At 41.4% G+C, this 26004-nt stretch overlaps 1 protein-coding gene across 1 annotated transcript in view; it reads left to right on the top strand.

The window, feature by feature from the left end:
- Positions 1–26004, top strand: part of LRIG2 (leucine rich repeats and immunoglobulin like domains 2) — a 147426-nt gene that overhangs the window by 107591 nt on the left and 13831 nt on the right. Inside the window, exons 10-17 of the mRNA XM_073615716.1 lie at positions 1857–1928; positions 4423–4491; positions 6596–6759; positions 8503–8823; positions 14186–14467; positions 19192–19641; positions 23705–23854; positions 25658–25807. Coding sequence (XP_073471817.1) covers positions 1857–1928; positions 4423–4491; positions 6596–6759; positions 8503–8823; positions 14186–14467; positions 19192–19641; positions 23705–23854; positions 25658–25807 — 1658 coding nt within the window. The remainder of the gene's footprint in view (positions 1–1856; positions 1929–4422; positions 4492–6595; positions 6760–8502; positions 8824–14185; positions 14468–19191; positions 19642–23704; positions 23855–25657; positions 25808–26004) is intronic.

The following is a 26004-nucleotide window of genomic DNA, read 5'->3' as shown; positions in this document are numbered from 1 at the left end:
TTGATCCAGGACTGGCATTTCAGAATCTGCTATGCCTTCCCGCCCCCAGCGTTATTACCAGCAGTTCTCAGGAAGTTTCAGATGGAAAACACGTCCCTGATTCTGGTAGCACCACATTGGCCAAAGAGGGCTTGGTTCTCAGTACTCAAGCAGCTAGCGGTCGAACCTCCCTTATTCCTGCCACCTCGAGAGGATCTCCTCTCACAGGGCCCAGTCCTCTGTCCACAGGTTCACCAATGGCAGTTAGCGGCCTGGCTACTGAGGAGGGTATGCTGAGAGCTAGGGGTTTTTCTGAGAAATTAATCTCCACCCTCCTCAATAGCAGGAAGAAGGAAACACGCCAGATATATAAAAAAATCTGGGTACGTTTCAATAAATGGTGTGCAGAAGGCTCCCTTGCGGTACATAGTCCCACAGCTGTGTTGGAATTCCTTCAGTGCGGGGCAGACAAGGGTTTATCCATAAGTACCCTTAAAGGTCAGGTGTCAGCACTTAGTACTTATTTAGAGAAACATCTGGCCACCAACCCCTGGGTGGTCAGATTCTTTAAGGCTCTGTCTAGACAAAGACCGGTTCAAGGTCCTCCCTTTCCCAAGTGGGACCTATCGTTAGTTTTGCAGGGCCTGACGGGAATCCCCTTTGAACCTTTAGAGGAATGTCTACTAAAGGATCTTACGCTAAAAACAGTTTTTTTGGTAGCAGTGACAACTGCCAGGAGAGTCAGCGAGATTGAGGCCTTATCTGTTAGATCTCCTTTTTGCGTTATTTTTCCAGATCGGATCGTCTTTAAGACCGATCCAGCATTTTTACCTAAGGTTGCTTCTGGTTTCCACAGAAGTCAGGAGGTAGTTTTACCCTCATTTTGTCCCAACCCCTCGGGGGAAAGGGAATTAAAATTTCATTCTTTGGATGTAAGGAGATGTATCCTTAGATACCTAGAGCTGACCAAGATGTTTAGAAAGTCAGACTCTTTATTTGTTTTGTTTTCTGGGGCCAGAAAAGGATGCAAAGCGTCTCGACGCACTATTGCCAGATGGCTCAGAGTAGCCATTGGCCAGGCCTATACATTGGCAGGGAAAGAAATCCCAATGGGTATAAGAGCACACTCTACTAGAGCTATGGCAGCTTCGCAGGCAGAAAGGGCTGGAGCAACGCCAGAGCAAATATGCAGGGCTGCAACATGGTCCAGCTACTCCACTTTTGTAAAGCACTACAGAGTGGACCTGGTGTCGGCTAGTGAGCAAGCCTTTGGGCGAAAGGTATTGCAAGCGGTAGTCCCACCCTAAACTGGTAAGTGCTCGTTTATCCTCTCATGGTGGCTGTCCTGAAAGACGAAAGGGGAAAATTAGAGTTACGTACCGGTAACGTCTTTTCCAGTAGTCTTTCAGGACAGCCCTAGTTACCCACCCGAAATTTTTGGGGGGGTCTTACAAAAGACCAGAACGCAGCATGATAATGATATGGAATAGTATGTTATTAATGTGTTCTTGTGTCTCCCCAGCTGACCGGAGGTAATCTCGGAATATACTGAGGTCTGGCAGGGGGAAGTGAGAATTTATGGGCTGGCGCAGTGTTTCCTAAGAGGAAGAGGAGGAGACTATCTCTCATGGTGGCTGTCCTGAAAGACTACTGGAAAAGACGTTACCGGTACGTAACTCTAATTTTTTTTCCTGGGCAGGTTAGGATATGCTTTAAATGTAGGAATAACTTGCATTTGGCATCTTCCAAGCCTTTCTCCATTATGAAAGAAAAGTTGGCCTATTTAGTAAAGAACTGAGATTTAAGTATTGTAATTTCATGTGATCTAGAGGTGTAAAGATCTGTGTTTTACTTAGCTGTTAACACTTTTGTTTCAGAATTTTGCAAGGGAACAAGATTAAATCCATCACTAAGAAAGCTTTCACTGGTCTGGATTCCCTGCAGCATCTGTAAGTGTTTTCTGTTTCTATCTTTCTAAAGGTAAAATCGTATTGTAATAATCTTGTATGAAGTATGTGGCAATGTTCCATCTCTCCTGATCATATTAACATGGAAAACAGGCACATTCAAGATTTTGCAATAGCTTTGAGTACAACACAACTGCCATGGGGTGGGACATACGGTATTTAAAGAAAACCATAGAACTATCATTAGTAGTTAGGGCAGCTGAAATGTGAAGGTGGCACTCAAATGGTAAGATCATCCAGTGATTTCCTTTCTCCCCGTGCCTCTCTTGTGCCTTTCAGTGTGTCAGAAGATATACACATAAACTCATTTGGGCTGACCTACAACCTAACAGATAAAAGTAAGCCCAATCAGCAAATGAAAATTTATAGAAAACCTAATGGCATTATCTTCGCAAAAAGCACTTTAATTTTGGGTTTAACACAGCAGTACACAAATGCTAAATAATATCCCTTGCTTACATCTAATTCAAAGAGGGCATTGAGAGAGGTGATCAAGTAAACTCATTGCTATGTCCCTAAATGTTGCATACAACTACTGGTTAGGTCTTTCTGCCCAGTATTATCATCCACAAATAAGCATATGTGGAAGTCTTCATCTCCCGGAATATGCCCTGCCTATGCTTCCTTTCACTTTTCCATATTTGCTCCTTTGTGATCCTTATGCCTCGTACACACGATCGGAAGTGCTGCCAGCAAAACTCCTATGAGAGCTTTTTTGTCGGAAAATGCGACCGTGTGTGTGCTCCATCGGTCTTTAGCTGGCGGAATTCCAGCCAGCAAAAGATTGAGAGCACGTTCTCCATTTCTCGGTCAGGAAAAGTTCCTATCCGAGAATGCGTTAGTCTGTATGCAATTCGGACGCAAAAAATTCACGCATGCTCGGAAGCAATTTCAGTCATGCTTGGAAGCATTGAACTTCATTTTCTCGGCTCGTCGTAGTGTTGTACGTCACCACGTTCTTGACGGTTGAAAGTTCAGAGAACGTTTGTGTGACCGTGTGTATGCAAGGCAAGCTTGAGTGGAATTCTGTCGGAAAAACCATCTAAGTGTTTTCTGACGAAAATTCCGATCCTGTGTACGCGGCATTAGATGTAGGCCATTTTTTTTTAGTAATGCAAGTCAACACTGTCCATGTTAACCAACTGGAACTTGGTAATGTTGGGATACCATCTTATATAAACTAAGGGCCAGGTAATTGTTTAAATGTGACTTTATGAATGTTTTTGGAAGTTTTTTTTTTTTTATTTATGTTCATTAATGGTATCTAAAAATCATGCTCTCTTGTGTGAGTAATACATTGATATCGCACTTAGTGGAATGGACCCAGTCATGCGATTAGCATCAGATGCTCAGCCTTTTTAAAGTAACGTACTAGTTGATCGATCAGATTTTTAAATGCGATTCTAATCACTGTGCAAAAATCATTGTTTTCTCCTGGCGGGGATGGCTTTTAAAAAAGAAAATTCTTGGCCAGGAACCTTCTTTTCTGGTCACAGCTCATGCGCATTTCTTTTTCGATTACATTTCTCGCACAATTCTCCCTTCGTTGATTAGAAATGCTTTCATTGTTCAAAAAATTTCCAACATACCTGATCACTCAAATTCGATGGCTACTCGAAAATTGTCCGTTGCTGTGGCCCCACTGATGATCGAAAATCAAACAATTATTCAAAGGGGCGAGTTTTCGAACATAAAACTATTCGGAATTCGACATGTGTATGGCCAGCATTAGTCTCCAGCAAGAATACAGCAGCACAGTAGTGATACCCCCCACTTAACGCATGAGACTATCAGCCAGCGACAAATGTGCTTTAGATATTACACTGCAGACAAACCGCTATGAAGTTCAAGTCACAGGAGTGCCTAGGTATCGGAACTGTATTTTTTTTTTTTTTTTTTTTTTTTTTTTTTTCTGGAGGAACTCAAGATGAAAGTTATATTGACTATTAACATTTCTAGATGCGTTCTATAACATAGCAAACATTTACTTGTTCAGCGCCACTTAAATTTCTGGTTTTGTGCAGAGGCATAAGATACTATTTGGTTCTCTGTGGTAAAATACTGTTGTTAAAATGAATATATTTAGGTGAATATTGCATCTGGCAAGACACTGCTGAATGATAGTATATGGGAGTTTCCAGAAGCAGATGCACCTTATAGAAAAAAAGCTTTCCAATTTGCTTGGGAAAGATGGAGACACCCCAGCTTCAGTCAGTCTGTGCTATTAGCAATTTCAATTCTAATTACTGTGCTAATCCACTCTATAATAAAGTACTAAGCTGTCATTTATTGTTTGCCCCTGAAATGACACTGCATGTGACACTGCTTGGTTGCTGTTCTCTCCTCAATGCATAATTAATAGAGCTGCTCCACTTAATAAACATCAAATATGGATTTTTTTTTTTTTTTTTTACATCCGATGCAGTTCTGTTTGCAATTGATTATTTTTCTTACATTTTCTAATTTTGTTTTGCAGTGACTTGAGCAATAATGGGGTCATGTCTGTGCAAGAGAATGCCTTTGCTCATGTTAAACTTCAGGAATTGTAAGTAGTGAAATCTTGTATGCATGACCAGCAAATAAAATTGTATGTTTGAGTGCAGTTGCCATATTTTAATATTGTTATTCAAGATTTAATTTATATAATGTCAACAATTTGTGCATCACTTTACGTTACTAAGAGAGACAGCACAGTTTTAATACAACTGAGTTAGGAAGGTCCTGATCCTGAGAACTTATAATCTGTGTCTACATTTTCTGATTAAATTTGTACTAAATATTATATACTACATGGTATTTACCTGTAAAAAGCCTCCCTTATGTAGGCATCTAAAAGTCTTGAGACTATTGCTGGTAGACTCCATCTTGGATGTGATGTCAGCCGTTTCAGAGCTGTCACTCAAGAGGCATTATAGTATCTTTCTTAAAAATATAACTTTAGACATTTAAAATAGGGATGCACCAATACCAAATATTTTCATTCGTACTTCTGTAAATACTCCTGAAACGAGTACTTTGCGGTGCGTTTTTCATCCATACAAAAGAATGAGTGCAAGTCACACTGCAAAAAAAGACATGCTTCCTCTCCATTCAGTGCTTACAGTACAGACTACAGGGATTCTAATTGGTCAGCACCATCACATGGAAGGCACTGACCAATCAGAAGCCGTCTATCTCGTACTATCACCACTGAGAATTCCCGGACCAGTGAAGCAGCTTTTTTGCGTCTGAAAGCAAGGGTCCAGTGGATGGATCAAACCGGGGGGCGCTGGAGATGAGGGTAACAAAGCCATGGAAGAGGCAAGAGGAGCCGCTGATGTCCACAGCCAGATCAGGAGCCGGAGCTGATGGAACCCGTCATGAAGGGAGATTTCCCGTGTAAACTCAGGCACAAAATCACTAAAACAAGCCTGGATTCACACAGGAGCGGTACAGGAAACCATATGCAATTCATACTGGTATTGCACCGCATTTCTGTTCAAATCACATGCTGTTCCTTGCAGTGTGATTTGCGCTCATTCATTTTGTTTCAAATTGCACTGCAAAGAATCAGTACTCTGCATCGGTGAGTACTTGACTGAAAGTATCTATACTTGTACTTGCCGGTAAAAAAAAGGCATAGGTGAAACCATAATTTAAAATATTTGAATGTTCACTGAAATGTTTAAAGTTGGTGACAGGGTATCTTTAACCTACTCTCGTCCCGCTGTATAGACAAATGACGGCGGGCTTGATCCCCTCTCGTTCTGGGGTGACGTCATATGACATTTCCTCAGACTCAATGCACTTGCACGCAATGTGACGATCGCAGGCGCGCGCCGTGTCCCCGGGACACTCTGCAATCCAGATCTTTGTAAATAATCGATAACGCAGCTCTTTACCCATGTGATTGCCTGTGTCCAATCACAGCCTATCACATGTAAACATGGAAGTGCCGTTTATCGGCTCTCCTCACCTCACACTGACAGTGTGAGGAAAGGATAGCCAATCCTATGCATCTCCTCACAGGGGAAACCTGTACATATCATCAGGTCACTGATCATCTGTGCAGCCCCAACTGTGCCCATCAGAAATGCCAGTCAGTGCTGCTTTTCAGTGCCTGCCCATTAGTGCTGTCTATCAGTGCTGCATATTAGTGTCACCTTATCAGTACCCATAAATGCTGCCTTATCAGTGCTCTTCAGCGCAGCCTATCAGTGCACATCAGTAAAGGAGAAAAATTACTTATTTAGAAAATTTTCTGATAGAAACTAAGGAAACTTTTTTTTTTTTTTTTCACTTTTTTCGTTTTTTTTTTTTTCGTTTTTTTTTTTTTTTTTTTTTTTTACCAAAAAATTTAAAACCCAGCAGTAATTAACAATGACAGCGCTGAAAGCTGAAAATTGTCCTGGGCAGTAATGGGGTAAAAATGTATTGAAGCCTTAAGCTTTTTTAGTATAAAATCAAAACTTCAGATGTGTTGCAATTTTTCCACGTGGTTCAGATTCTTTGACTTATTTTTCTTCAGTCAAGATTGGTGTATTTTTAGGTTACTTGTTGGTTTGCTCTGTCCATTTATTGTCACATTAATAATTATATGCACATATATATATATATATATATAAAGACAACTCTTTCTTTGATAACCTACTATGTGAATCTGCTTTCAGAAACCTAAACACAAGCAGTTTGCTTTGTGACTGCCAGCTAAAATGGTTCCCCCAGTGGCTCATTGACAGTGGTTTTCAGCATTCTGTGAATGTGAGTTGCGCTCATCCTGATTGGCTCTCCGGGCGTTCTCTACTCAGTGTGGATGCAGGAGATTTTATCTGCGGTTAGTATTTTATTTGAATGCTGCTTTTGCAACGTTTGGGGACTTTGATTATTTTCCTCCTGCTAATATTTAAAAGAAGAGCCTATTTTTTCCCCTTTCCTTTATAAAGGCATGTAAGTGCTATATTGTCAGGACTCAGTTTGCAAAGAATATAACTTTGTGTGGGACACAATATTAAAACGTAAGGTCTCAACAGCTGTGGATTTAAAAACCCCAACTGCAATATTGAAAAGTTATCTTAGGCCCCTTTCACGCGTGCGGATCCGTGTTGATCCGACCCGTGAACATCCACTTGCTCAGCGGGGATCGCTCCGTTGATCCCCGCTGAGCCGGCGGATGACATTGCTGTGCAGGGACCGCTCTGTCAGATCTCCGCTCTCCCCTATGGGGGATCGGATGAACACGGACCGTCTGTCCGTGTTCATCCGATCCGCTCTGCAGATGGATAGAAAAATAGGATTTTCTTCCGTCTGCCGAATCGGACAATAGTGGGGCCGGATGATATCGGGTGTCAGCAGATGTTCATCCGCTGACACCCGCTATCCCATAGGGATGCATGTATGTCCGTATTTCATCTGAAAACGGATGGATGAAATACGGACATACTGTCCGCACGTGTGAAAGGGGCCTTACGAAGAACTTTCTTTTGTATTGGGTGTTTGATTTTCTGCTTCTGTATCGTTTTAATCTTGTCCTTAGGAAATTCATCAAAATCTGACCCTTTTTGCTAGTAGGTAACGCCATAGGGTGTCGGTACATGTTACAGCTTTAAAATTGTTTCCTTCATATCCTAGGGGCCCTGGAGTAGAAGTGTCCTCCTCCCAGATATCCAGTGGCATGAGCCCGGTCATACAATTTACAATTTTCTGGTACAAATTTTCTTAAGATTTAAAAAAAACATATGAGGTCAAACCTAAATGCTTTTTTTAATTTGTATGCAGTCAGGCAGGCCCTTGCACTACATAGTTGAAGGTAAATCTTAAGGAAATTGAATAAGAAAATTGTATAATGTATGGCCAGCTTTACGCTCACCCCACAATGCAAGTGCTTCAGTTGTCTGTAGAAATATATGATTGATTAAGATGAATGTCCAGACTCAGGCGACATAAGCTCACATTGTAAGGTTGATCAAAGCCTTATACTGGAGTCCTACAGAATTTCTGGTACCAAAATGGCTTTACTAGTCATTAATCCTTTTGCTGCCACTGACATAAGGCATCAATGTGGATAGAAAGTGCCCCTTATCCCCTTTTTGATAGCAATAAAGCTGAGTAATAAAAATTAAATTACACAAAAAACAAATAATGTGCTTGCAGAATCCTTAATTTAAGATCCGTCATCGTGACTTCAATTTTCAATCTCCTAACCCTTAACTGCTACATACCAATTTGGAAAACCTATTACATTAGGCAGCAGATAGCCCTGAAGCATCTTATCCTCTATACCAGTGATTCTCAACTCTTGTCCTCAGGACCCACTAACAGGCCAGATTTTAAGTATTACTATGGGGAGATACAGACTAGAATACTGCAATCACTGAGCAGCAAATGATATCACCTGTGATGTATTTCAGTTATCTTGCAAACCTGGCCTGTTAGCGGGTCCTGAGGACAGGCATTGAGAACCCCTGGTCTATACAAAGCCAGATAATAGCTTTTACTTTTCAACTCAAGTATTGTAGATGTGTGTTTTTTGGGGGGGGTTTTTTTGCTGATTTTAAATGTTGTTTTTTTTTTTTGCCAGATAACTTTCCTAAACCGCAAATCAAATTACATCCTGAGACAACTGTGGCATTGAAAGGGATGAATGTGACGCTCATTTGTTCTGCAGGCAGTAGCAGTGATTCTCCCATGTATACGGCATGGAGAAAAGACAGTGAAATCCTGTATGATGCCAAAGTAGAAACCTTTGCCAGATATTATAAAAATGGACTGGAGCTCATAGAGTACACTACAGTTTTGAATCTGTTTAATGTGAACTTTACAGATGAAGGGAAATACCAGTGTGTCATCACCAACCATTTTGGATCTAATTACTCCAGTAAAGCTAAGCTCACAGTCAATGGTATGTGTTTTTTTTCCTTTTAGTAATGCAAAGTTGTATGTAAGAGAATTGTATATGATAAAACTATTTCTGTCCAGGTTGTAAATTCATTATTCTAAGCAGCTTTTCACAAAATACAGTACGTTCTCATCTTAACCTCCCTGGCGGTATGATTATTTCGGATTTTAGGTGCTGAAAGCGGTACAATTATTTTGCATGGAAATTTGGCGTTTTATATTGTAGGTCTGTAATTCTTAACAATAACACACTTAAATCTGTCCAAACAAGAGTCTAGTAGATATCCCGGGTATGATAAAGTTTGAAACACAAAAAAAATTATAATATAATAAATAAAAAATAAATAATTAAAAATAAATAAATAAATAATAATAAAATAAATTTCCCCACGATTCACTATCGCTCAATTCTGCAAGTGTTCTAATTTACTATCGCTGTTTTCTAGCTGGTCTAAAGCCACTTTTGACATAAAGGGACACTTTTTGGTTGCTATGGACAATCTCCAGTTTCCAGGCAGAAAGAACAGTATATATCATATAAAACTGCATGCAGGGCATAGGACAAAGGACTGGGGACAAAAGGGATGTGAAATAATTTCATACAGTACTGTAATCTGTAAGATTACAGTACTGTATGTGTTATGTTTTTACAATTTTGTTGAATTTGCCGCCAGGCTCCGCCCCCGTGCGTCGCGCCACTCGCAGGGAACGGAGCCTGGCACGGAGAGGCTTCGGAGGAGACAGAGCCCACGGACACTGAGGGGGACATCGCAGGATCCTAGGGACAAGGTAAGTAAAGCCACACCAGGATCCTGCGATGTAATCCCGAGTGTGGCTCGGGGTTACCGCTAATGGTCCTGAATTTTAACCCCGAGCCACACTCGGGAAAACCGCCAGGGAGGCTACGGAGGTTTCAACTGCCTAGACAGAAAATAAGAGTGAATTAGAACGCCATTGTTTGTGGTTTGGGCTTTGGGCTGTGTGAGTCTTTCAGCCCCTGTTTCTTTCAGAAAGAAGGATTCCCTTTTTTTTCATCCCGGATGGGTCTAGAAAAGGTGCCCCAGCTTCTATTTTCACCATCCCTAGGTATAACCATCATTCAGGCTTATAGCCTTGAGGGAAGCTTGGGCTCACCCTTTTCTTGTGCAAGTTCACTCCACCAGGGCTGAGAGTGCCTCTTGTGTTTTTCGGCATCAGGCCTCAGTTTCACAGATATGCACCTGGTCTTCTGTGCACACATTCTTCAAGTTCTATTAAATGAATACTACTGCTTCATCTTACGCCAGAGTCAGGCGTAGGGTCATTCAGACAGCTTTGAGCTGGGGAAAGTGCCCAATTGTTTGTTGGTCCTGTTATCATTTGTTGTGTCGCCCACCCATTAGACTGCTTTTGGACATCCCAAAGGTTTAAGACTTCCTGTGTCCCTCAATGGAAAAGAAAGGAAATATATTTTTTTTTGTACACAGCATAAAATCATTTTGAGGGACAGAGGTATCACCCCTTTGTGTTGATTATCATGCTCTTGATGCTGCTTTGATACCTACTTAGGCTAGGTTCACATATGTCAGGTACGAATTTCCCCACCGATTTCACTGCAATTTTTGGAGCTGGCTACCACTGTTGTCTTTAACAATAGCCGATTGTTAAAGCGGAGTTACGCCTAATTTTTTTTTTTTTTTTTTTAAAACGTCAGCTACAAATAATGCAGCTGCTGACTTTTAAAATAAGGATGCTTACCTGTCCTGGACGACCTCGATGTCGGCACCTGAAGCCGATCTGTCCCTTGGCTCTTGGATGGAGGCGCCGCCATCTTCGGTAAGGGAATTCAGGAAGTGAAGCCTTGGGGCTTCACTTCCTGGTTCCCTACTGTGCATGCGCGACTCGCGTTGCACGATCCCACTGGTCCCTGCTGTGTTCTGGGACCTGTGTGTCTCCCAGAAGTCCGCGGGGGGGACGGAGAAGGCACCGGAAGTGGGGTAGATACCCAGTGGGTGGCTCAGGTATCTATGCCCAGAAGTGGGAGCAAAATACCTGTATTACACAGGTATCTGGTCCCCCCTCCCCCCTGAAAGGTGCCAAATTTGACACCGGGGGGGATTCAGAAAAGCGGAGGTTACATTTTTGGGTTGAACTCTGCTTTAAGCAGTGGGCCGGGAAGCCATTCGCCGCGTCCTTAACAGCGGATGATTTATCAGGGAACCCCGCTGACAGCTGAATGTAAAATAATCATTGCCGGCAATAAATATTATGAAAAAAAAAAAAACACGTGTTGCGGATTTTGTTGTGAACTCCACGCCAAAATTTAAAAAAGAAAAGGCGTGGGGTCCATACCAGACCCTTATAGGAGCATGCAGCCTGGGAGGCCAGTAAAGGGGGGGGGGGGGGGGGGCCCGCCTTCTGAACCATACCAGGCCACATGCCCGACCCAAAATACCTTGTCCCCATGTTGCTGGTGGTTCTTTTTTTTTCTCCAGGTTGTTGGCGCTGGGGGGGGGGGGCGCTACCAGATTCCGATAAGCCCCCTGCCTGCAGAACCCCACAACCACTGGCCAGGGAAGAGGCTCCCGTCCCCATGCCTTAAAGCACCCCCCCTCCATGTTGAGGGCATGTGGCATGGTGTGGTTTAAGAGGTGGATCGCTCGCTCCCCTCCCCCCCTTTTTCCTGCATGCTCTGATAAGAATCGGGTATGAATTTTGGGGAGGGCCCCACGCCATTTAAAAAAATAAAAATTGGTGTGGGGATTCCCCTCAAAATCCATGTCAGACCCAAAAGGGCCTGGTATGGGGGGGGGAGCGCATGCGCACTTTTTTTTTCTCTTCTTTTTTTTTTTTTACAGTTCAACTACCTTTTCCCACAGATCCTTTGATAATTATTTTGCTTTCCCCATGACTCAGAATCCAGAATGGTCAGTGCAGCACTGGATGAAAGATGCAAGGGTCTGTCAGGAGTCCAGAATCTCATTGACCTTATATATATATATATATATAAAACACACACACAAATTACACGCAAACAGATCACAGGTGAGGATAGTTACCTTTAGTAGCCATTCAAACCCCTTTGTGTCAACTTGTGTGCATGTTATCAGGCCAAAATCACCAGGGTATGTAAACTTTTGATCAGGGTCTTTTGGGTAGTTTCTGTTGTCATTATGATTTAAAAAGACTAAACACAGTTGATTGATAATAAATGGCTTCAGCCAAACATTAACCATGAGTGAAAAATGTTTTTGTGTTATTGATCTTCTTATCTGAAAAATGGCCAAGAAATCGTAAATCCTGCCAGGGTATGTAAAGTTACGAGCACAACTGTATGTGAGGGTTTACATCCAGTTTAAGATGGTTTCTTCGCTCCACCCGGATCAGGATATGGTGTGTTGCTATCTTTTTGTACCAGTGCTAAGCATCTTAAAGTGTATTTCTGCTTTTGCCGCCAGATTAGGATAACACCTACTTTATATTTGTTACATATCCCCATTTACATAACTTATAAAAAATATTTAAAGCTGCAGCTTACATTTTTTAGATCCTCTATCCTCCAATCTCCAGCAAGTAAAAATCCTACTAGTTTGTTTATAAGGGGGCTGGGTAGCTGTTTTTGCCATTACTAGCCCTGTTTGTAAATGCTCCTGCTCTTTGAAAGCTGCTGGTCTCATTCCAGCATCCTGGCTTTGGCTTTGATGCATCCTTGTCTGTCTGTCCACCTGCAGGGTGATTGATGTGGCCAGTCTCTGGGTGGAGGCCAAACCTGATTTTTGCCAGCCACGCCTGCAGTCTCATGCTTGTGATGTTGTTTGTTTCCTGTGCTCCAGGCTCCCTGTTTGTCTGCCCTGCTAGATTGGATTTCCTCATTGATGACCTTGGATCTGATATCATTTACTCTGTGAACTCTGCCTGCCCTTTGAACTACAGATTTGACCCTGATTACTCTTAACCTTGCCTGCCTTGTACCTGGACTATCATTGAACCACTCTGCCTGTCTGCCAACCACAAGCACCTGTTTGCTCAGTTCGTGCCTGCCCCGGAGTGGTAGCCAGGCACTATAGCATTGTATATAAGTCCTGGTAGCCTTATGGGAAAGGGGACTGCTATAGGTGAGGAATACTAACTAATTTTGACAGCAGCGAGAGCCAATGACGCCACTGCTGTGCCAATTAGGAGGGAGAGTCCCGGGCGGCCGAGGCACTCACTCGTGCACATCGCTGGACAGAGAGGGGGCTCATGTAAGTGCTAGGGGGGCTGTTGCACACAGAAGGTTTTTTATCTTAAAGCGGAGTTCTGCTTTAAAAAAAAAAAAAAATTAAAGGTCAGCAGCTACAAATACTGCAGCTGCTGACTTTTAATAATCGGACACTTACCTGTCCCAGGGTCCAACGATGCGGGCGCATGAAGCCTTGCTCGTCTCCCCCTCCTCTCTGCAGCACTGGCATTGTAACTGTCTTCACAGCCGGGCACCCACTGCGCATGTGCGAGCCCCGCCGCGCGCCTCGACTGGCCGGGCAATCATCTGGGACCTGTGACGTGTTCCAGATGAATGCCGAGAGGGAGGGGGAAGAGGTGATCTCACTTCCGGTGCCGCGGTGCGCCAGGACGAAGTGGGAGCTGGGACCCTCTGAAAAGTCATGTCAGGGGGTCACCTCCCTTATAGCGGAAGTTCCATTTTTGGGTGAAACTCCGCTTTAATGCATAGAATGTATTAAGATAAAAAAAACCTTCTGCCTTTACAACCCCTTTAAGCCTCTGGTATATATGTGCAATAGTTATTGTGCAGTGCTGTATAAGAATTTCTTCAATTCACGGATTGGTTTAAAGCGGGGGTCCGCCTATCTATCATTTTTTTTTTTTTTAGTTCATTCACAAACTTTTCTTCTCAGCATTACATACTCACATATTGTGTGTAATATGTCCGCCTGGGTCAGATTTTGTCGGAAAGAATAACTTATATTATTCACTGCAGGCGGTTTCCATCTTCATTGTGGGCATTTGAAGCCCACAAGCATTTATTTCCTGGATGTGGTGAATGCTGTGCTCCCAGCATTCACCGCTCGTTCCCGCACATGCTCAGTGGCATCCTGGGAAGCCTGAGACTAGCTCCCAGGAGACTGGGAGAGGCTAGAAACACGCCTACTCCCATGGGAGGAGAACCAGGAAGTGCAAAGAAGAATAGAAAAATAAAAGGTAATTACGGCGATTTCAATTTTTTTAAACGGCATGTCAGCATCTAGGCAAGGAAGAGAATACATACATATATTGTTCAAAATTTGGGTGGAACCCCACTTTAAAGACTTTTCTTGCAAAGTGAATAAGCTGCTAAGGTTTTCATTTGGCATTTAGTAGCTTTGACATTTCTTTGTCTTTTATTACAGAAATGCCTTCATTCCTGAAAACTCCAATGGATCTGACCATTCGCACTGGTGCCATGGCACGTTTGGAATGTGCAGCAGAAGGTCACCCACCTCCCCAAATTGCATGGCAGAAAGATGGGGGAACAGATTTTCCTGCAGCTCGAGAACGTCGTATGCACGTTATGCCCGAAGATGAAGTTCTATTTATCGTCAATGTTAAAATTGAAGACATGGGCCTTTATAGCTGCATGGCTCAAAATGCTGCAGGAAGTATATCAACCAATGTCACACTGACTGTGTTAGGTAAGAATCCTTTATAATGGAACTGCTGAATGCTAAGACATACATATAATTGTGCATATATGACTTTGGCCATAAGGGAGCATGTGGTTGTTGCAGGGCCCAGCAGCATATGGGGCAAAACACTGTTGGGTTGTAAAAATACTTGGTAAAACAATTTTAGATGAGATGAAATTGATCAGTATTATGTTGGGAAAAGTGTTTAGTTTTCAGTAGTAACATTTTAAAATAGAAACCCCAAGGCCCTTATTTATTAAACCCCAACGTGCATGGTTACAGGTGTCTTAAATAATGTGTTACCCCATTTCATATTCCTGATATATGCCTGCTGTACCATGTACCTGTATTGAAAGGTATCCTGTTCTCTTTGTATTGCTTCCTTTGTGTGCAATCCCTGGTGTTCCTGTCAGTCCCTCTGCTTTCCTATTAAAAAATAATTTTAATGGCTGTGCTGGGAACTCGACCTGCTCTCCTCCAATCAATAGACTTGTCCTGACACCCCCTCCCCCTTTCTCTGCCTAGCCATTAACTGGGAATGCCAATGTGCTGCTGTTTATTCCTCCCTCAACTCTCTGAGCTCCTTATGCAGCTGAGAACAGAGAGGGTATGTGATCACTTATAGAAAAAAAAAAAAAAAAAGGTATTTTAGAATGGGTTTTTTGGGTTTTTTTTTTTTTTTTTAATATTCACAAATGCTTTGGCTTTCATTTCCATTTTAAACTGAATGGGTTGTTTTACACGGTGAGGATTCACCAGTACTTTATTTAATCAGAGGTAAATATTTCCATGTATATAGTAAAACCTTAGTGTGTGTGTGTGTGTGTGTGTATATATATATATATATATATATATATATATATATATATATATATATATATATATATATATATATATATATATATATATATATATATAGTCAGTATGTATTTATCACTACCTAGTGGCAACCTCTTTCTATTGTTTTATCCTTACTTTTTCCCACCCACCTTTGAGGTGTTCTAGCTCCTCCTGTTGTTTTTTTCACATCATGCATTGTGGTGTACTGCAGATGTGTTGTAAATTGACATTGGGTTTCCATTCCTGCAATAAAGGGTGTCTTGTCGTAGTGCACTAGGTGTGAACTAACACTGTGCTAAGGGTCACATCTTTTATATGAACATAGTATCCTTATGCATGAAGTATTGCTACTTATACTTTAAAATATTGCATTTTGTGACTTAGGGACTTGTGCCCCATTCATATCTGAGTGTTTGGAGATTGTGTCAGATCTGTTGCGATTATGCCCACGTTCCCAAAACACACTACAGTTGCAAAACTCAGGAAGCTCCTGCGCCTTTTTGGGTGACCAGCTTTATGCGATGCTATTTACCACGTTCGCCACGCAGTAAATCTTGCGACAATCCCCGCAAAACCACCACATGTTAGGTAAAAGATATGTGGCGCTATTCCATCAATCAGTGGTACCACTCGAAATATAAAATGTAATGGGCCGATCAAACCCCACCTTCTACAGTAAATGTCCGGAGAAAGTACCCAATAAGTATTAGCATACCAAGTGAATAAAAAATGGTGGAGATACAATTCTAAGGTATGGGAAAATTTAAAATCTATAAATATACTATCAAGTGCTTAATCAACAATACCAGTTTCCCCTCGTTAAGTAAAAACAAAATATTTTTCTATGTGAATCTGTGAAAAAATAAAACTAACTTCTCAAATAAGATGCTCAAAACCAAATTTCATGTGATAATGATAAATCAGTGCCTTACAAACAAATCAATACCTCATACATATTCACTGTAGATGAAATAAATAAATATATGGATATAAATATGACTAATATGGTAAAGTGACCCTTAATCGTGAGTTTGCATATACAAATATTAAAGTGACAAAATAGTGCAAAGATATCATATGTTCAGCATCAAATGTGCAATAATTGATACATGGCCAAATGCAAATTTCAATCGTACCATAAAATTATAATAAATAAGTAATAAAAATAATAAATTAATAGGGCAGCCAATCCCACCACAGGGATGCTGTCCCGAACAGTGTCAATAGTGTAGTAAAGTCCAAAAGAGTGCAGTAGTGGTAGGTGTTTTCCACAGCAAAGTCTTTACACACAGTGCTAAACCAATGTGCAGTGATTTTTTTCTTTTTTCTATGCACGTTTTAGTGCATCTCCCAAGTGTTTCCCCCAGCCTCTCACCTCCAGAAGCGGCCCCCAATGGGCCAAGTAGAGCGGGTGGATAGTAACTAGGAAAGGATGTGTTCCCTGCAGCGTGTCTTTAAGCATCAAATGAGTCTGTCTCTCATCCCCAGCTTCCAGCGCTTTCAGCGGTCCCAGCAATTTAATCAAGAACAGAGGAGAGGTCTCATGGTGTAGTATTTAAAAACACATTTATTTGAAAAAAACGTAATACCTTACATTAAAATAAGCAGCAAACGGTAGATGTAAGCAAAGCTTCCGGGTTCGGCCGTCCCCGTGAAGCGTCGGCACCTGACTCCTCCTACCCTGACGCGTTGCGTCACAGCACGTGACTTTATCAAAGGGATCCCTTTGATAAAGTCACGTGCTGTGACGCAACGCGTCAGGGTAGGAGGAGTCAGGTGCCGACGCTTCACGGGGACGGCCGAACCCGGAAGCTTTGCTTACATCTACCGTTTGCTGCTTATTTTAATGTAAGTTATTACGTTTTTTTCAAATAAATGTGTTTTTAAATACTACACCATGAGACCTCTCCTCTGTTCTTGATTAAATTGCTGGGACCGCTGAAAGCGCTGGAAGCTGGGGATGAGAGACAGACTCATTTGATGCTTAAAGACACGCTGCAGGGAACACATCCTTTCCTAGTTACTATCCACCCGCTCTACTTGGCCCATTGGGGGCCGCTTCTGGAGGTGAGAGGCTGGGGGAAACACTTGGGAGATGCACTAAAACGTGCATAGAAAAAAGAAAAAAATCACTGCACATTGGTTTAGCACTGTGTGTAAAGACTTTGCTGTGGAAAACACCTACCACTACTGCACTCTTTTGGACTTTACTACACTATTGACACTGTTCGGGACAGCATCCCTGTGGTGGGATTGGCTGCCCTATTAATTTATTATTTTTATTACTTATTTATTATAATTTTATGGTACGATTGAAATTTGCATTTGGCCATGTATCAGTTATTGCACATTTGATGCTGAACATATGATATCTTTGCACTATTTTGTCACTTTAATATTTGTATATGCAAACTCACGATTAAGGGTCACTTTACCATATTAGTCATATTTATATCCATATATTTATTTATTTCATCTACAGTGAATATGTATGAGGTATTGATTTGTTTGTAAGGCACTGATTTATCATTATCACATGAAATTTGGTTTTGAGCATCTTATTTGAGAAGTTAGTTTTATTTTTTCACAGATTCACATAGAAAAATATTTTGTTTTTACTTAACGAGGGGAAACTGGTATTGTTGATTAAGCACTTGATAGTATATTTATAGATTTTAAATTTTCCCATACCTTAGAATTGTATCTCCACCATTTTTTATTCACTTGGTATGCTAATACTTATTGGGTACTTTCTCCGGACATTTACTGTAGAAGGTGGGGTTTGATCGGCCCATTACATTTTATATTTCGAGTGGTACCACTGATTGATGGAATAGCGCCACATATCTTTTATTTAATTGTATTTTGGGGAACTGAGTGGACCTGTCTATGTTGGCGGCTCTCCATCGGGTGGTTTACCGTCAGGTTCAAGATTTTCTTGCCCACATTGTGGTTTTGCGCACTAGTTCCCATTCATCTACCACATGTTAGGTGCCATTGAAAATGATGATACCTGGACTATTTATAAAAAAAAATTGTTTCAGATCTTCACCCTAGCATTATTAGCTCCATCTCCATAAGCTGGAATTTTCCTGAAATATCCCAATCAAAAAAATGCTGTTATTATAGCCACTAGATGACACTGGCGATCCAGGGAAATAAACTTTATTGAGCAAACTACAGTAAACATGTGTGAATAGTCGAAAGCCTTAAAGCAGATCTTCGCCCTGAAAAACGTCATCCCTCCACTCCACCCCACCTCTGGTCCTCAACATGTATAACTTTTTTTTTTTCTTTTTTTACTGAATTTGTTCAGCCCCCCCCCCCCCCCCAGTGCACATCATATGCCTAGGCAAATGACATGCACTGTGCTTCCTTTGCCTGCTGAGATATGCACATCACATATTCCAGGAGGCATAGCCCTTCATTCAGGAAAGAAAGAATGTGCAGGCCTGTCAGTGCATCATCTGGATGCGTAACAGCTGACAGCCCCTCGATGATGTCACTGCCAAGCATGGCGGTGTTGGATTGAGCGCTGACAGAAGAGAAGAGGTTCTGTATCTGCTGGGTGGGTGAGTATCTAACATGCAGGGGTTGTAAAGAAAAAAATGTGACGGGGGGGTGGGGGGGGGGTGAATATCCGCTTTAATGTTAGGGTCGTTGTGCTTTTATCTATGACAAGTATTGTGTATAGGCTTTTTGGAGTTGATAATGAGAGCTGTAATCTCTCATGTGACTCCATATGCATAATCATTTTTTGCACTTGTTATAAATAAAGCTTTAGTGTGCAACAGGTATCTTGATATGTTGATCTGCTGGAGATGTAGGATTTATTATTTTACAATTTTTGTATGCATCGTGTTTATATGTTTCCATTGCTTCTGTTTCAGAAACGCCATCGTTCATAAGACCCCTAGAAGACAGAACAGTTGCCCGTGGGGAGACTGCTGTACTGCAGTGTATAGCTGGGGGAAGCCCAGCTCCACGTTTGAATTGGACCAAAGATGATGGTCCCCTGGTGGTCACTGAGCGGCATTTCTTTGCTGCTGCAAATCAGCTGCTTATCATTGTGGATACAGGACCTGAAGATGCTGGGAAATACACATGTAGCATGTCCAATACCCTTGGAACTGAAAGAGGTCACATTAACCTTTACGTACTGTCATCCCCTAATTGCGACTCTTCCCAGAATGTTATAGGCTTTGAAGAAGATGGTTGGACTACTGTGGGCATTGTTATAATCGTCGTCGTATGTTGTGTGGTGGGGACATCTTTGGTCTGGGTTATTGTCATATACCATATGCGGAGGAAAAATGAAGACTACAGCATAACCAGCACCGGTGAATATTCAGTTCTACATTACTTTAGTTTGCTTCCAGTCATGCCCAGAACATTGTTTTATTAGCAAAGATAAGTGGTGATAATGGATTTCAGTTATATTGGCTAGATATGCTGTGGCTCAGTGAAGTTGGAGAGGTCTAACTAAACACAATGGTTGTAAATCTTGTTCTATCTTGTACTTAGGGACAAACACTTATTTAACTACATGCTGACTGGCTCACGCCGATATACGTCGGCAAAGTGGCACGGGTGCACAAAACGACATACCCGTAAGATCTACAGTGACTTTACTTCCAAGTGCAATTTCAAGTGCACTTTGCACTTGTAGTGCAAAGTGGATTTGCCTTTGGTAAATAACCCCCTAAGTGTAATTTCTACTGCTTCATTCCTCTGCTGTCAGCATGAATCACTTCCGACAAGTTCTGACACCATGAGTAAAATGTATGAAATACTAAAGTGTGGCGCTAAAAATAGTGTTATTGGTCAAATAACAGTGATATCTAAAGGGAAGATACCAGAACCTGAAGTGTGTACTACCTAGTGATGGTTTTATGAAGTGTGTAAAAAGAAGATGAAATCTCTTCATAAAACACCATAAAAACAAATAAATGACAAAAACAATAAAAAAATTAGGTGTATAGATGTGAGAACACGTACAAATGGTGAAAAATGTATCCATGAGTAAAATGGTGACAGGGTAGGGACCTCCAGCTAATTGACAGCCTCAGCTCTGTTTCTTTGTGCCATGTGAAGGGGGTGTGTCCCTTCCTTCCAATCAGCTTTCAGAGCTCTCCTCACTGAGCTCTGCCATGTTAACTTAAGCTCCCCACCCCCTGCTTTTCAGAACTGAGAGATCTTGTGCAAACTGTGCACTTTGAATGGCTGTAGAGAAGAGAAGACTTTGGATAAACAGGTACAACTTATGTAGGAGGATTTGTTTCATCTCTGTACATCACCTGAGGCCAGTCACTTCACTGGGTATATGTGAGGGTTTACAACCACTTTAACCACTTAACATCCAGCCCATAGCAGTTTTACTGCTACAGGGCGACTCCCTTATGCAGACTCACGTAATTCTGCACTTCCGCCTGCAGAGCCATGCTGCTTATGCTGTAAATGTTCACAACAAAAGCCGATTTGCGAGTGCAAACGGCACCCACCGATCATCGGCAATACACAGACAACTGAGATATACTTATGTAAACAAAGCAGATTTCAGTTCTGACAGGGGGGAAGGGATGTATTATGTGTGTCTGCAAAGCAGGGACTAGAATCCATCTCTTCCCCTAGTAAAAGCAGCACACTGTATACACACAAACACTGGCTAGGCACACAGTTAACCCTTTGATTGCCCTAGCTGTTTAACCCCTTCTAAGCCAATGCCATTAGTACAGAAACAGTGATATTTTTAGCACTGATTGCTGTATCAGTGTCACTGATTCCCACAATGTGTCAGTGTCCGATTGTCCGCCGCAATATCACAGTCCCGCTATAAGTTGCTGATTGTCCCCATTACTAACATAAAAAAATAAAAAATTCCATAAATATATACAGTATATCACAAAAGTCAGTACACCCCCCCCCCCACACACATTTTTGTAAATATTGTATTATATCTTTTCATGAGACTAAACTGAAGAAATTACACTTTGCTACAATGTAAAGTAGTGAGTGTACAGCTTGTATAACAATGTAAATTTGCTGTCCCCTCAAAATAACAACACACAGCCATTAATGTCTAAACCACTGGCAACAAAAGTGAGTACACCCCTTAGGGAAAATATCCAAATTGGGCTCAATTAGCCATTTTCCCTCTCCAGTGTCATGTGACTCATTAGTGTTACAAGGTATCAGCTGTGAATTGGGAGCAGGTGTGTTAAATTTGGTGTTATCGCTCTCACTCTCTCATACTTATCACTGGAAGTTCAACATGGCACCTCATGGCAAAGAACTCTCTGAGGATCTGAAAAAAAGAATTCTTGCTCTTCATAAAGATAGCCTAGGCTATAAGAAGATTGCCAAGACTCTGAAACTGAGCTGCAGCACGGTGGCCAAGACCATACAAAGGTATAACAGAACAGGTTCCACTCAGAACATGCCTCTCCATGGTCGACCAAAGAAGTTAAGTGCATGGGCTCAGTGTCATATGCAGAGGTTGTCTTTGGGAAATAGAAGTATGAGTGCTGCCAGAATTGCTGCAGAGATTGAAGGGGTGGAGGATCAGCCTGTCGGTGCTTAGACCATACGCCACACACTGCATCAAATTGGTCTGCATGGCTGTCGTCCCAGAAGGAAGCCTCTTCTAACGATGATGCACAAGAAGACCTGCAGACAGTTTGCTGAAGACAAGCAGACTAAGGACATGGATTACTAGAACCATGTCCTGTGGTCTGATGCAACCAAGATAAACTTATTTGGTTCAGATGGTGTCAAGTGTGTCTGGCAGCAACCAGGTGAGGAGTACAAAAACAAGTGTGTCTTGCCTACAGTCAAGCATAGTGGTGGCAGTGTCATGGTCTGGGGCTGCATGAGTGCTGCAGGCTACAGTTCATTGAGGGAACCATGAATGCCAACATGTACTGTGACATACTGAAGCAGAGCACGATCCCCTTCCTTCGGAGACTGGGCTGCAGGGCAGTATTCCAACATGATAACGACCCCAAACACACCCCCAAGATGACCACTGCCTTGCCAAAGAAGCTGAGGGTAAAGGTGATGGACTGGCCAAGCATGTCTCCAGACCTAAGCCCCATTGGGCATCTTTGGGGCACCCTCAAAATGGAAGGTGGAGGAGCGCAAGGTCTCTAACATCCACCAGCTCCGTGATGTCGTCAGCGAGGAGTGGAAGAGGACTCCAGTGGCAACCTGTGAAGCTCTGGTGAACTCCATGCCCAAGAGGGTTAAGACAGTGCTGGAAAATAATGGTGACCACACAAAATATTGACACTTTGGGCCCAATTTGGACATTTTCACTTAGGGGTGTACTCACTTTTGTTGCCAGTGGTTTAGACATTAATGGCTGTGTGGTGAGTTATTTTGAGGGGACAGCAAATTTACACTGTTATACAAGCTGTACACTCACTACTTTACATTGTAGCAAAGTGTCATGTCTTCAGTGTTGTCACATGAAAATATTTTATAAAATATTTACAAAAATGTGAGGGGTGTACTCACTTTTGTGAGATACTGTACCATAGATCTCGTAAACCAATCAATATACGCTTATTGGGATTTTTTTTACCAACAACGTACAGATTGGCTTAAGTTTATGAAGAATATATATATATATATATATATATTTCATATCCGAAAGTAAAAAATATTGTCGGCCGTTATTTTTTTGTTTATAGTGCAAAAAAACGGAGTGGTGAACAAATACCACCAGAAGAAAGCTCTATTTTGTGGGAAAACAGCGTCGCACAATTGTCAAAGTAACGCAGTGCCGTGAAGCAAAGAGTAGCCTAGTCATGAAAGGGGGGTAAACCTTCTGAAGGTCAAGTGGTTAAGCACTAGATGTTAGTTAATTGTACAGCTTACCACATAGTAGACTGGAAAGAGAGACCTGGGAATGCATTAAAAACATCTGATAAAGCAAAACACTTTATGTAAGCTATTGCCATTTTTTATATTGGCTTCACAGGAATTAGACTTTGAATCCATTGAATTAATGGCCTTTAAATAGCTTGTTTGTGGCAATTTTCTTATTCTCCGAGCTTTTTATGCCATTTGCCTGTGGGATATGTTATACAAAAGCTCTGTGTCTGAAAATGATTTTTTAAGTATCGGTTGCAATTGTGGCTACATATTCTAGTTATTTATACCATAGCCATATTATTTATAGCATATTCATTTGAAAGCCAGTAAATCGAATTCTAGGTTATTAGAGAACTTTCAGGTTTAAGACACTTCTTTTTTTTTTTTTTTTTTTTTTTTTTTTTTTATTGGCTCATGATTGAACTTTATAATCTTGAGAAATTTAGAAGATCATGTGTATTTTAGCGAAGGTTGGTTACTGCACTGCAGTACATATAAAGTTGACATATTTTCTGACTCTCTTCACAGAGGACATGAATTTACCGGCTGATATTCCAAGCTACCTTTCTTCCCAGGGAACACTGTCAGAGCCACCAGAAGGATACAGTAATTCTGAAGCTGGCAGTCACCAGCAGCTCATGCCTACTGCCAGCGGCTGCGTTCACAAAGGAACCGATGGTAAATAGCTTTAGATGACACTTTATTCAACCCGAACACAGTTTTATTGCTTGCCTTATTAAAAACAAAATAAGATGTACTGGGTGGATTGCTGAATAGGAGCCTTGTCGGATTTTTTTATCTAGATGGTGAGCCAGCTGTGTAAGACAAAATTAATCTTAACAAAGGAAAGATTCCCCAGAACATAGTGCATCGGATTAATGATGAGAATAGCATAGTAAAAATGTATTTATGTCTGTTAGGTTAGAGTGTAATGATTTTGGATGTCTGCTTACAAGTAATTTTAAAAGAATATAGCTGGACATACACATAGTTTTGTAACAGATTCCTCCATCCAATCTACAGAGCGAGGATGGATCAATCTCCTACTGCAGCTATTGTAGTTTGACAGCTGGATCCACCGGCTGTCAAAATACCTAAAGTGTGCCAGCATTTGATTGGATGCAATCATTGTTCAGCCAACAATTTTTTTATCCAGTTCCCTTGATTTTTCAGTAAGAGGAATTTTCTCGGGAAGGTGGCCAGTGAGGTGACCCACTGAATGAATTTTAGCCTGCTCATTAGGAATTTAAAGAAAGGTAGAAAAGTGATGGCAGAGAAAAGACCAAGTAGTCCATAAGGTCTGCCCTTTTTATATATCGAGATATATATACACACACACACACACACACACACACACACTCACTTACTGTATGGCTTTTTTAAATCTGCCTACTTTATCACCCATCTGGTGGGCCACCATTTATAGACAAATAAGCAGAATATAGCGATTGATACGTGTGTATTTGCTTTCCGCTATATATGAAGTGCTTCATATATCTACAAAATATGTTTGCCTTCTGATAAAAATTTTTTATTGGATTCCTTATCCCATAATTTTACTTACATCTTATCACATCACTCCTGTATTTTACATGAACGCTGAGCCAGAATTCCTGAATTTTACTGCAGCTCAACCACCTTTTGTGATCGGGTATTGCACCTGAGCCATGAAATCCAATCGTTTTCTTGAATGTTTGCAGTTTCACAGTTTGCCAAGTACAGGCAGTGGATCCCAGTGTTCACAAGGGATTGTGGGGAATGGGGGGATTTTTTTTTTACTACAGGGCAGAAGCCTAGACAAATAGGGTTTTTTTTTTTTTGTTTTTTTAACAACACAGGCATTGATGTTTAGAGCGGTATTATACCCAAAAGAAAACATTTATTATGATGCAGCTTACCAATTCTTAGATGTGATGGCTGCATTTGTTTCCTTTTTTAGCCTTTCTGTTCTCATCTGGTGGCCATTAAGTCTTGTTTTTCAAAAGAACAAGCTCTCCTGCAATTGCATAGATGAGACAAACCATTTACCACTGACAGGAGTGCTTAAAATGATGAATTTATTTATATAAAACCTTTATCCCAAAAGGAAAAAAACTGTTTGCTGTAACTGATTATAAAGTATTAGCTGGAGTTCAGCTTCAATTTGTTAATGTATTTAAATCTGCTAGTACATCTAACAGCCCCCTCCCCCCAGACTGACAATGCTACTGTCCAAATGTGCCCCCTATGCTGCTTCATCCAGAGTGGGGGCACTCAATACAGGATATGTGTTACTGACCAGATCACCAGGTTCAAACAGAGCAGAAAAAGCCTACAAAAAGAAAACAAATGCAGCCACCACATCTAATGATTGGTAAGCTGCAATATATTCTATTATTGGTTTTGGGTTTAATACTGCTTTAGGATTTAATTGCACATATATTTTTAGTATTCATCACTTTTGTGTGTGTCTTAAACCAGACATGTACATTTTCTCCAAAGGATTATATGTAGATACTGGAAGTGAGGCAGATGCAGAAATCCTGAATACCCCATTTGCACCAAATATTCAGAATAGCCGAATTCCCCCATTATATGGTGTTCGTGGAGGCATGCACCCAGGGGAGATGCGTGACAGTCATCCAGTACCAGGTGAGATGTCACTTGCACAAACAATGATTGGTGGTTGTGTTTACTATTTGTATGGCTATTGGCTGGCTTATAGACTGCTACCCTTATGTGATTGGTAGTAGCATATAACCCAGGGTCTATGATTTACAGTCCTGAACTGTACTGCAAGATATGGAGTTTACAGGTAAGTCAAAATTCCTCTATTCCACAGCTTGCTT

The sequence above is a fragment of the Aquarana catesbeiana genome, linkage group LG02 (assembly GCF_042186555.1).
Source record: "Aquarana catesbeiana isolate 2022-GZ linkage group LG02, ASM4218655v1, whole genome shotgun sequence".
Taxonomy (NCBI): Eukaryota; Metazoa; Chordata; class Amphibia; order Anura; family Ranidae; genus Aquarana; species Aquarana catesbeiana.
The sequence above is the reverse complement of the archived record's forward strand: the minus strand, read 5'-3'. Positions and strand labels throughout refer to the sequence as shown.